The sequence below is a fragment of the Xenopus laevis genome, chromosome 7L (genome assembly GCF_017654675.1).
Source record: "Xenopus laevis strain J_2021 chromosome 7L, Xenopus_laevis_v10.1, whole genome shotgun sequence".
NCBI lineage: Eukaryota > Metazoa > Chordata > Amphibia > Anura > Pipidae > Xenopus > Xenopus laevis.
The window spans coordinates 62,964,509-62,977,072 of record NC_054383.1 but is presented as its reverse complement, the minus strand read 5'-3'; the positions used below and the strand labels follow the sequence as shown (position 1 = coordinate 62,977,072).

The following is a 12,564-nucleotide window of genomic DNA, read 5'->3' as shown; positions in this document are numbered from 1 at the left end:
CCATCTGGTACAATAGTGCCAGCTCTGCTGACCGGAAAAGTCTACAGCGGACTGTCAGAGCAGCTGGCAATATCATTGGAGCGGCTTTTCCATCACTGCAGGACATCTTCCACAAGCGCTGTGCAAGAAAGGCCTCCTGCATTGCACTGGACTCCACACACCCCTCACACTGACTGTTCACGCTGCTTCCATTCGGCACACGCTTTTGCAGCATTAAAGCCCGATCAACCAGGCTGCACAAAAGCTTTTTTCCACAAGCTATCAGATTTCTCAACTCACTGCCTGCCCTCCCACTACATCCCAGACACACCTGAACTGTGAACTGAACTTTTGTTTTACACTTCTGTACTTTACACACCTGGACTACTTCAGAGACACTCTGATATCTGTACTAACAGGAGCCACGTCGTCTCGTCTCATGTGTATTTGTATACTGCTGAGATAACAATAAAGTTTACTTTGACTTTGACTCAAACAAACACGTACTATGAAATCAGATTTTGGACTTTTAAATGGTTTCTTATCACTACATGTTAATTGAGGATGTCTCCAGGAAGGGTTGGGGTATGTGACCACACCTCCACAGCACTCCTTATAACATTTTCATAAATATATTAACCCTAGGCTTAATAAAGGGCCCAGGGTGGCCCGAAACATTACCCTTATCTTGTATGTGCATGGGCTAAAAAAAAAAACAAGACTCTCTTTTCACGAATCACAGTGTACTACTAGTTAATTTCCTGTGTATCAGTACTTTTATATTAAAGGGATTCTGTCATGGTTTTTATGATGTTGTTATTATTTCTAAATTACGCTGTTTACACTACAAATAATTCACTTTACCATATACAATTTAATTCCTGAACCAGCAATTGTATGTTCATGTGCTTTCAGAAAGAGCCAGTACTTTAGGGTGGAACTGCTTTCTGACAGGCTGCTGTTTTCTCCTACTCAATGTAACTGAATGTGTCGCAGTGGGACCTGGATTTTACTATTGAGTGCTGTTCTGAGATCTACCAGGGAGCTGTTATCTTGTGTTAGGGAGCTGCTATCTGGTTACCTTCCCATTGTTCTGTTGTTAGACTGCTGGGGGGGAGGGATGGGGTGTGATATCACTCCAACTTGCAGTGCAGCAGTAAAGAGTGACTGAAGATTATCAGAGCACAAGTCACTTGACTAGGGGCAGCTGGGAAACTGACAATATGTCTAGCCCCATGCCAGATTTCAAAATTAAATATAAAAAAATCGGTTAGCTCTTTTGATAAACAGATTTCAGTGCAGAAGCAGCACTATTAACTGATGCGTTTTGAAAAAAAAAAAATCCCATGACAGTATCCCTTTAATGTCAGTGTGCTTGAGGGTTATTTTAACACAATTTTTTAGGGTAGTCCATGTTCTCAGAAAAACAAATTGCTGGGTAGGGGGGAAAATGAGACAGTTTAAGGGGGAAAAAAATAAACTAGGATTGTGTGCCTCTGCTAGTACAGTCCACAGTCCTAACTGCTTCGGAGAAAACTGGGCAGTTGGGGCCCACCAACGAAAGCTTTGCCATGGGGCTGCCAGTACCTTAAAGCAGCCCTGGTAAAGAGCCATCATATTTGGGGGACCTGGGGCAGGTTGTGCCCTTGCTGTAAAGTAGGCACTAGTTAGATTACACTGTTCTTTCACATTTCTCAAAACCACAGATAGGAAGGAAGAAGGGACAAAAAACTAACATTTTTAGTGTTTTGTATGTTGCATAGCCCAAACAGAAAGTCCCCTGCAAGTCTGTGCCAGTGACTTGCAAAAACATGTCAGGCATTTGTTGCCTAGAAACACAGACTGTTGCCTTAGGGCATGGGCACAGAGTGTGGATCATCCGCTTTCCAAACAATTGAAAAATACAAACTGCAATGGCCCCCTAATAAGCTGTGCGCTCATTAGACCCTGCGAGAAAGCATGGCCAATTGGCCAATTTTAAGAGTAAGAAAAGAAATGATTATTTTGAACTTCCCCCTATGGTTATGTATTTATGTCAGTGTAGCAAAGAGCTTTAAACCTACATAGTACATAGTAAGTTGGTTTAAAAAAGACACACGTCCATCAAGTTCAACCTTTTAACTCTATTTTAACCTGCCTAAATGCTAGTTGATCCAGAGGAAGGCAAAAAACCCATTTCAAGTTTCTCCAATTTGCCTCAGTGGGGGAAAATTCCTTGCCGACTCAAAAATGGCAATTGGACTAATCCCTGAATCAACTTGTACTATGAGCTATCTTCCATAACCCTGTATTCCCTCCCTTGCTAAAAAAACATCCAACCCCTTCTTAAAGCTATTTAATGTATCAGCCAGTACAACTGATTCAGGGAGAGATCTCCACATTCCACATCTCAAGGGGATATTGTTTACTTTGCTATAATATTGCTGGAAGAATTTGTTCTCTTGTATGTAATAGGGAACCTTGGTTATTTTGTATAACTGTTTTTAGTTCTTGCATGTCTCTTAGTTTCTCTAGTATGTGCTTTTTTCTGTTCTGCTGTGTTTTTGTGCTGCTATTGAAGAGTTTCTGTTGAGTTTGATTCTCCACTGACCCACGCCTTATGTTTAATTTGATTTAAATAATCATTGAGGCCCTCTGGTATTTATGACTTAAAGTTAACTTTAGCATGCTATATGGTCAATGCTAAGCAACTTGATATTTGGTCTTCATTATTTTTTTTTTTAGAGCTTTTTTAGAGCTTTTTAATTATTTGCATATCTGTTAGGATTAATGTGGGTAGGAAAATATATATTTTTTATATACTAGCTTCATATGTGATCATGTGGACTATCAGAGGACAATTCTTATGAATGAGAATTGCAATTCTGGCAATTGAGTTGGCATAAGTATGAGCATAAGTATGCTGTTGGGTAAATTTTTTGGTAATTTTGGGGTATTAATATATCTGCTTTTAACCTTCTAACTATACATTTCATAAATTATTCAAGCCCTTCACATTTATGATGTTGGGCAGCACTGTATTTAGGTCCAGTGCCACCCTAGGCACCAGACCAACAAGTGCCCCCCACTAGTGAACTGCGCATGTGCATTCATGAGCGTAATGATGCTGCGTGCCCCTGAAGACCCAGGTACTCCTCCCCCCAGTTCCACTGCCAGATTTAGATAGAAAGGTCTCCGGCTGCACCTGGGACATTTTTTGCACACACAACCCTGGTGTTGGGTGCGCTTTTAATGTTTTTACATCTTTTCCACTTTTTTCCCCTCCCTTTCTTTACAATCGCCAGTCTTAATTCTCCCCTCTTCTGTTGCTCTGCTCTTTTGTTTCTCCTTTATTTGCTTTAGGCTGCTAATATATATTATACAGTTTTTTAAATGAAATGTGAAATTCTGCAGACATTTAAGGGGTTAAGCTTCCTTCTGCAGCCAACTCAGTCGTGCTTGCTGGTGGTGCGTTGGAAATTGCTAACCGACGCTGGATTGAGCCAGTTTAAGCAAGTGTTATTAAGCTATGTCTTATCCACTTGTTCTGGTTTCATGTCATTATCCCCTAAGATAACTTTGTTACAACAGCCCATGACTTTCTTTGATAAGTGGTATATGGTCAATCAAGAAATTCCATTGATGTATTGTAGAAAACAAGGAGGAGTGCCATTGGTCCTGCCTACCACATGGGTTCAGCTATAACATTTTGCCTTCTTGCCTTACTTGCTATAACCTATATGGGGGGGAGCAATGAAAGCAAGATCTGATAGGCTGAGAGGGAAAAGTGACCTGTGAAATAGGTGGGCTATTGAGCAGTTCTTTCTATTTTGGTTATGTTGGGCTAGCTAGTCTCAAATATCACCTGAGCAATAGCCTTTAGTTCACACAGTAATGATGCCGTGGAGAGAGCAGTTTTGGGGGATGGGGGCAATGCCACCAAACCTTTTCTACCTCTCCCTTGCTTAGTTCCTTGCTTTGTTTTAATATTGGGGTCTGGAAAGGGCCAGTGGAGACATACTATAAGAAAACTTCTCTCTCTCTCTCTCTCTCTCTCTCTCTCTCTCTCTCTCTCTCTCTCTCTCTCTCTCTCTCTCTCTCTCTCTCTCTCTCTCTCTCTCTCTCTCTCTCTCTCTCTCTCTCTCTCTCTCTCTCTCTCTCTCTCCTTCTGAATATCTGTTCTTATTTTGAAAATATTTTTAGAAAGTGATATATGTTTAAACATACTGACTACTGTCGCAATTTTCTTGTTATCATCTATCTAGGTAATGTCCGGAAGGTATATTAAATTATCTGTTTAATTAATAAAGTCTAAATTATAATATAGGTTTTATCTCTGTGTGTTGCCTTTTTATGAATATTTATGTTTTTGCCTTACATTTTCAAGACATCAGGGGTCCCGTGTACTTGTGCACTGCAAGATGGGAGTCTCTCGCTCAGCCTCCACCGTTATTGCTTATGCAATGAAAGAATATGAATGGACATTGGAAACTGCTATTAGACATGTAAAGGAAAGAAGAAGCATTGTTCAACCTAATGCAGGGTTCATGCGGCAACTTCAAACATATCAAGGAATCCTAGGAGCCAGGTAAAAACTGAGAGGTGTTACAGAAAGGGGTCATATTGTACTAAACAGACCAGATTGTTTGCTATAATTTTTTCAGTACCTTCTATCTTCTCTAATCTGAATTTATTTCTCCCAGTAAGCAAAGACACAGCTACCTCTGGGACCCCAGTTCAGCACCATCTTTACCTCTGATGTCTCCTCCCCCCAAGAATTTTTCAAGCCCCACAACCTCACCTCTCACACCAAGGCTGCAAAAGATGAATCTGCGTACTCTAATGCGATCCATCAGTGAGATGGAGGCAGCTGATACCATTTCAGAGGAGAAGGAAAGCACTGTAGTATTAGAAGAGACCACTTTAAAGCAGAACTTTAATGTGTTAGAGAGTTCATCAAATAATCTACAAGTCACTCCTAAAAGAAATGAACATGTGCTAAGTAAGGAACAGATTATACAGGAAGAGAAAAAAGTAATGGAACTAGAAAAGGGACCAGAGTGGGTGGTGAAAAACAATGTTCTTGAAGAAATGAAAGAGACAGAAGAGAGAGAACTGCCGAATTTTGAGCTACCAATGAGCTTAAATCAATCAAGGGAGAGAGACCAAGAGACCATTAAGGAAAGCTCTGTCATTACTCAAGGGAGCAGTTCTTTGGATGAGGTAAGTGTTAATGACAGAAAGACAAAAATGACAAAATTAGAAGCAAATGATTTAAATAAATCTTCAAAGATCTTTTCTATAAGCAGGCAAGATGTATTACTGAGATTGACGTAGATTGTTGCATTAATAATCAATTTGTGTGGGCAATAATGAAAGTAAGTGGTCATGCACTGGGCGAAAAATAAGATGGAGTACTATGAATCTGGAACATGTCTCTTGATGGTTTCAGCTGCATTTGCAGCTATTGAAATGCTTAAAATAATTTAATAATACAAAAGAACATGCTTGCACTTACAGGATTTTTCAAATGTTCACACACTAAGGGGCAGATTTATCAAGGGTCAAAGTGAATTCGAGGGACTTTTCGAAGTAAAGAAATTTGAAATTCAAAGTAATTTTTTGGATACTTCGAACATCGACCATCGAATAGGATACTTTGACTCGAAGTAAAATAGTTTGAATATTCGACCATTTGGTAATTGAAGTACTGTCTTCGACTTCAATACTTTGCCAAATTAAACCTGCCGAAGTGCTATGTTAACCAATGGGGACCTTCTACAGCATTTTCCAAGTTTTTTGAAGTCGAAGTAAAATCGTACGATAAAATCATTCGAATCGTTCGATCGATTTTACTTCGACCACAGAACACCCAAATTCGATGAAAAATTTTAAATTCGATGGTTGAATTTCAAAGTATTTTTTACTTCAAAATACGACCCTTGATAAATCTGCCCCTAAGTGAAAATTAGTTCCCCAGCTCACTTGTCCTCAACATGTGTCGTGCGCTTCATCAGGTGGAGTGAACCTATTTAAAGGGGATTAACTTTTTCAAAACCCAATGTTCGTTCAATGTATAAATAAATAGATCATAAGCCAAATACCATTAGATAGTCATGATAAAAATCCCATAAAACAATTAATGAACATTAAACCCCCCATTAAAAAATTCATTAATATCAAACAGCAAAAGTCCACTTAAGACATACTAAGGCTACGGACACACATGCGGAAGTAGATTTAAAGTTGGTTCTAGTCATTAGAAGGTAGTTTCTGATTGAGGTGTTGCAGACGGCCAGTACTTTTAGCATAGTTACAAATGTTGAGTTTTATTTGGTGTACAATGCAGGTAATATAATTCAGAAGCAAACTAATGCAAGTCAACAGAAAATATATGAGGAAGCCATGGCTATGCAACAGCACATTGCCCAGGAGGCTTTGAGAGTTCAGCAAGAAGCCAATAGATTACTAATGTTTCGAATCCGTGCACAGACAGAAGCCAGTAAAGCTGCACTGAAACAGCAAGGTTAATTATCACTTACAGCAAAAAAAAAAAAAGAAAAACCAAGCCATGGCTAAAAAAACTACAAGGTAGCACTGGATTGGTCCAGGCTGCAATAACTGCTTGCAAAAAGGTACAGAAGTCTCTACAAAAGTTGACCTCTGCAGATTACTGCTCTATGAAAGTTAGCAGTGGGCTGAGGTGATTGCACCTTATCTAACTGGCAAAGCCCAAAAGGCCTACTATGATCTAAGTGAACAGGATGCCAAAGACTATGTTAAATGAAAAGCAGAGATCCTATCATTGCTGGGATTTGATATGACTATGCGATCCCAACGTGTGCATCACTGCTATCTTTCCATGGACTTTCCAGCAAGATCCCAGATGGATGACCATCTTCACCAGACAAAGAAATGGCTACAACCAAGGAGACCCCAAAGATATAGAACATTTGTTAAGCTTCGCACAAAGCTACAGAGGATTTACTCCAAGAGACTCCTTTAGGACAGAAAAATAGTAAGATATCCAGCATACACAGTAAGACTGTTTCTATTAAAAATGGGAAAAGGGTGTCCTTAAGCAAGGTGGTTCAGAAAGGGAGCCAACAGCTGAAGCATATCAAAAATGAGGCAAAACCAAACCCAGTTCCTCATCCTGGGACTAGGAGTGTGATACCGCCAAGCCACATTCTTTATTTGCTCAGCCTGTGTGTTCTACAGAGACTGTTTCTGAAACACTCTGTGTAAAGCTAAAATAGAGGATTGCAGTGTTAATGCTTTACTAGACTTTAGCAGTGTTGTCACTCTAGTAAATGCCAACCATGTGGGCAGTGAAATCTAAAGGGGCCCTGACTAGGGGTAATGTATATACATGGGGAATATTCCACTGATGTGGTAATGATTGAAACCCTCTGTGGTACTATCTGTCATGAGGTAGGGGTGGTAACATTTCTTATGCATAAGGCAATACTGGGAAGGGATTTCCCCTTATTTGGAACTTATGGAGCCCAGAAACCCATAAGAAAGGGAAGTGTAATTAAGGCTGGGACTATTGAGTACAGCCCTGAGCCAGCTGAAATGCATTCTATGCCAGACTCTGTAGGGTTAGCCATTGCAGAACCTGAGAATTTTCCCCTAGCTATACTTGTGGGGCAGATCGATGAGTCTCCTAACTTTATAAATGGAAAAGATACAAGACAACTGTATAGCATGCACAGACATGCTGAACTATAATGGTTTGTTATGGGTGAATGCAGGTGTGATCTTTAGCTGAGTGGATCTATACACAGTTCGTTCTAATCGTATGCTTAACAACAACACTCTTCTGTTGGTAAAGGCAGGTGTGAACTCATATATACAGTATTAGACTTACTAAATGAATTGTTTTTTAACTGAACTTATAAAATATTGTAAACTAAGCTGGCATTCCAAATTATTATTTTGTTTGTAAATCTAATTTCACCCATGGCCCCTGCTCTGTTTATGGTTTACTTAATATTGGGGTGTTGCTGTGTGGTAATAAAGTCATCAGGGTGGCCTAAATGACTTTTCATAATTGACTGTTTATTGATTTTTCCATTGTAAAGAAGTGTCTGAGGAGTTATACAAATGTCTGTTTCTCTTCCTTAAACTATTAGTTTGGAGTTTATGAGACCCAAGTGTTAAGCATTTTGTCTGTTGCCAACTTGTAAATTGTATGGGCCATTCCACCCAGGCATATGTATGTATATTGTAAATTCCACAATAGCTGTTTAATGTAGTTAGTAGTGGCATATTATTGCAGTGTTTGTCCTTGTACTTTTCTGTACAAATGTATTACATTGCATATACTAGTGCACTATTTAAATTAAGCTATACTGTACATAAATGGAGAGAAATGTAGATGCATAGACATTGGGCCCGTAGTTGATATTGGGCCCGTGCAAACAGTTGGTAGGAAGGGATGAATTATTGGCTGTTCTGTAAGATGTTACAGGGATAGCATGTCTAGACATGGTGGGGGTTACTATACCAGACCAAAGCCATTAAATTCCATTAAAAATTAGTTGCTACCACGAGCTACCCACCTTCTTTTTTGCTCATTTACAGCTCATGCTCTTGGCTTCTTCTAATTACTTGAGCTTATGGACCAGCTCATAATGTACAATATATATACATTATAAAATTCACAGTACAATGCTGATTAATTATCAGTTCACAATTCGCATTAAATGAAATCAGTCACCTTAGTTTCTGCTAATGTTTTTATAATTATTGATGACCCCTAAACATACAGTATCTTGTCAACCACAGCCCAGAGCATACGAAGTATGTGTAGAGTCACTGGCATTGAAAAGATGGACAAATCACGTGGTCTATTTATCATGCTGTGTAAAAAGTGAAGTGAGGCATTACCAGTGATGTTGCTCATAACAACCAATCAGATCTTTTCATTTGTTTTCTGTTGAAATGTAATTGCTGATTGGTTGCTCTGAGCAACCTCATCTGTAATGCACTCTGTTTTACACAGTATGATAAATAGGCCCCTAAATGTAAGATGATCTCTCTCCTATTCTCATATTTTTATGAAGAGTTATTGCAGATGAACATGGAAATGATACACTGTTAAACATATTGAGCACATTTAAAGATGAAAAAATTTAATAAAAGGTGCTACTGTCATCAGGACCGCCATCAAAAATCGCAGGGCCCCATATGACAAAATTTCCTGGGCCCCCTGTGCTGCGCCCACCACAAGCCCCTCCTACAGGTCCGTCCCCCCACCACACAGTAAAAAAACAAAAAAATATTGGTGGCTAGGGTTCCCACATGTTAATAAAAAATAAAAAGATATTGGTGGTCAGGGCCCCCCATAAAAAAACATTTGTGGCCAGGGCCCCCCCCCATTAAAAAATATTGGTGGCTAGGACCCCAAATGAGAAAAAAAATTGGTGGCCAGGGGCCCCCCCACACACATTATAAGAAAATTGGTGGCCAGGGCCCCAAAATGTCCATGCCTTCCCAAAGTCAGCAGCTCTCAGAAAGATGGGGGGGCCCGGCTATTCAAGTAAGGGTGGCATGGCTGGGTCTCCCCTTACCCTTGGGGCCCCCTACAACTCTCCCCCCTGTCCCCCCCTGATGGCTGCCCTGACTGTCATCATCCACAGCAAACAATCAAGCATTTACTGCTCAGCTGTTTAAAGGACAAGGAAAGGATTCAAGCAATTTGATCTCCACATCAAGAGCAAAAGTATATGCTAAAACTTACTGTGCAGCCTTAATGTGTCCCCAGACTCTGAAATCACTTAAGATCGTTTCTGCTATACAACAAGAAGGATGAATTTAACCTTTTTCCTGTGTAGCAAAGAATTTCGCTAGCCAGGGCTAGAGCATACGCAGAGTGATCAGTTCTATGCCCTTTGGGTGTGACGTCCAGGATCCTTAGAGGGTGATTGTAATGTTAGTTCCCTTTCCTAAAAGTTGGGGGTAGAAAACAGAAAAATAAGAGAGCAAGCAAAAAAAAGAAAAAGGCAACACAACTTGCAAGTTATTAATAAGCAGCAAATTGTTTAGATAACTATCAATCTCTTGTAAAAGCAAACTTCTTATTTGTTGCTATAGGCAACTGCAGCTGGGAAAACCTAGTGCCTTTGAATACATTTGGGCATAAGAGGGGGGATCAATGGTAGGGAACCATTGATTGTGTTGGAAGCTAATGTGATTTTAACAGGGCAATAGTAATCTATAGTAGATAGAGCAAAATGTGTGTTGTATGTGATCATTTAAAATAATATATATACTGTTTTTGTAATACCATGATAGGTGTTTGAAAGCAGTACTCCAACTCGTTCCCCTGAGATGGCCAGCTATGCATGCCAGAAGATACAATACTTTGAACAACATTCAGAAGGCTATTCAAAAGTTTGCTTTGTAGACAATTTACAGTCTGTGTCAGAAGAGGAGAAGGTAACACTTGTTTCCAAGCAACTGCAAACGGATGAACATGGAGAACGCAAAGCAAGAATCACTCGGCAGCAAAATGTGATAGATACACATGAAGAGCTGTAAATAAATTTCGATCTGGGTTCTTTTTATGAAGTTGGTGGGATGTTCCTGGTTTCATGGTCTTATTCACAGTTATATTGAGTATATATAAAATGTTACAAAGGTGCCTGAAAGATAGACAAGACTCAGGGACCACCTTAAATTTGATTGTAATTTTTTTTCTTTTAAAATATGCTTATCTTAATAAAGAAATGCAACGTACCATAAGTAGCAGTTTAACAGGATATACAATTTCATCTTGGGCCCTTAAAGCAGTGGTTCCTAAATGTGGGGCTGACCTGCCTGGAGTGGCTTGGAGCATTGCTAAAACAGGTTCAGTCTGAATGTTAGTTAAAGTAATATTTTGGGAGAATGTCAACTACTCTGCTACTGCTCTCCTGAACAGTCATCTTAAAAAAGTATTAGCTAGGCTGTCACAAATGAAATCTCACGGCAAAATCAAATATCAAATGAATCCGAGCTGGGAGGAGAAATTTGTGTAGATAAATAACATATGAGCAAGTAAAATTAAGCAAAACATGAGGCAACCTGTGACATATAAGGCAGTATTTAAAAAATGGTGGCAGGCTACATTAACACCTTACAGAATTTTGATTCACCCCATTAGGAAATTCAATTTCAAATTGGGAAAGAGAAATTATTTTTAAATAGTGCTTTTCTCCTATGGGACTCAAAACACTTTACAGCAATCAAGACAATCATTTTAAGGACACTGAGTATGCTGGTACACCAGGAGATTAACTTGTCCAGAGTCATAAGGAATTGCCACAGGGAATTGAACCAGGGTCTCTAGCATGCTAAGGAAAGGAGAAGTCATAAGATTACATTGTCACCTTTTTAACCAAAAAGGCCAGCCTAAGGCTTTTATTCTCTCTATCACTGAATACTTACAGAATGCAAGTACTGTATATTTGGATATGTATAAATACTATTTATATAGCAGTTGCCAGTTTATAGCTTAAAGGGGTGATTCACCTTTTAGGTAACTGCTAGTATGATATAGATTGGTTATTTCTAAGCAACTTTTCAATTGGTCTTAATTATTTATTTTTTATAGTTATTTGCATTTTTCTTCTGACTCTTTGCAGCTTTTAAATGGGTGTCACTGACCCCATCTAACTGCTAGTATAATATAGATTGGTAATTTCTAAGCAACTTTTCAATTGGTCTTAATTATTTTTTTATAGTTATTTGCCTTTTTCTTCTGACTCTTTGCAGCTTTCAAATGGGTGTCAACGACCCCATCTAAAAAGCAAATACTCTGTAAGGCTGCAAATTTATTGTTATTGCTACTTTTTAATTGCTCATCTTTCTATCCAGGCCCTCTCATATTCATATGCCAGTCTCTATTCAAATCAGTGCATGGTTGCTATGGGAATTTGAACCCTAGCAACCAGATTACTGAAACTGCAAACTGAAGAGCTGCTGAATAAAAAGTTTAATAACCTTAAAAACCTTAAATAATAAAAAATGAAAACCAATTGCAAATTCTCTTAGACTATCCCTCTCTACATCATACCAAAATTTAATTTAAAGGTGAACAACCCCTTTAACCCATAACTTCCTTTCAACTTGTATACATGAATCTATCTTTGAAGCATTTATTTAGCTGTAATGCTTACATTTTAGGGGGATGATTTATAAACATACAGAAATGGAGTGACTTTCCAGCTTATTTTTCAGGTTGTACTAACTAGTCAGGCATTTGCTTTTATTTTCCAGCTTGTATTACACTGTCCAAAACTAACTCCTGCCAGGTTGCTCTTGGCAACTACACTTTTGCAGTTTAGTATCTATGTTCGTAGGGTAGCCACTAGGAGTAGAAGTATATGTATATTATTATAAGTTCATTTTTATTTCCTGATTTTTGTCTCTATTTTTAGTTGACTAAAATATTCTCTGTGATGTGTGTACAGTCATGGACAAAATTATCATTTGTATTATATTTTCAGATAACTCAAATAAATTAGTCTACTGCAAAATAGGTTTCAAGTTGACAAAGCCAGTTTTCCACAATTAAAATTACAGAATACTATTATTCCATTCAGAACTTAAAGATGC

At 38.7% G+C, this 12,564-nt stretch overlaps 1 protein-coding gene across 2 annotated transcripts in view; it reads left to right on the top strand.

The window, feature by feature from the left end:
* The window catches only part of ssh3.L (slingshot protein phosphatase 3 L homeolog), a 76,319-nt gene extending 65,614 nt beyond the window's left edge, over positions 1–10,705 (top strand). The window contains 3 exon segments of one of the 2 annotated variants that reach the window (NM_001089172.1): positions 4,346–4,546; positions 4,662–5,181; positions 10,261–10,705. In NM_001089172.1, the coding sequence (NP_001082641.1) occupies positions 4,346–4,546; positions 4,662–5,181; positions 10,261–10,506 (967 nt within the window). In that variant the 3' untranslated portion in view covers positions 10,507–10,705. 2 annotated transcript variants of the gene reach the window in all.
* Positions 10,706–12,564: the final 1,859 nt, after the last annotated feature.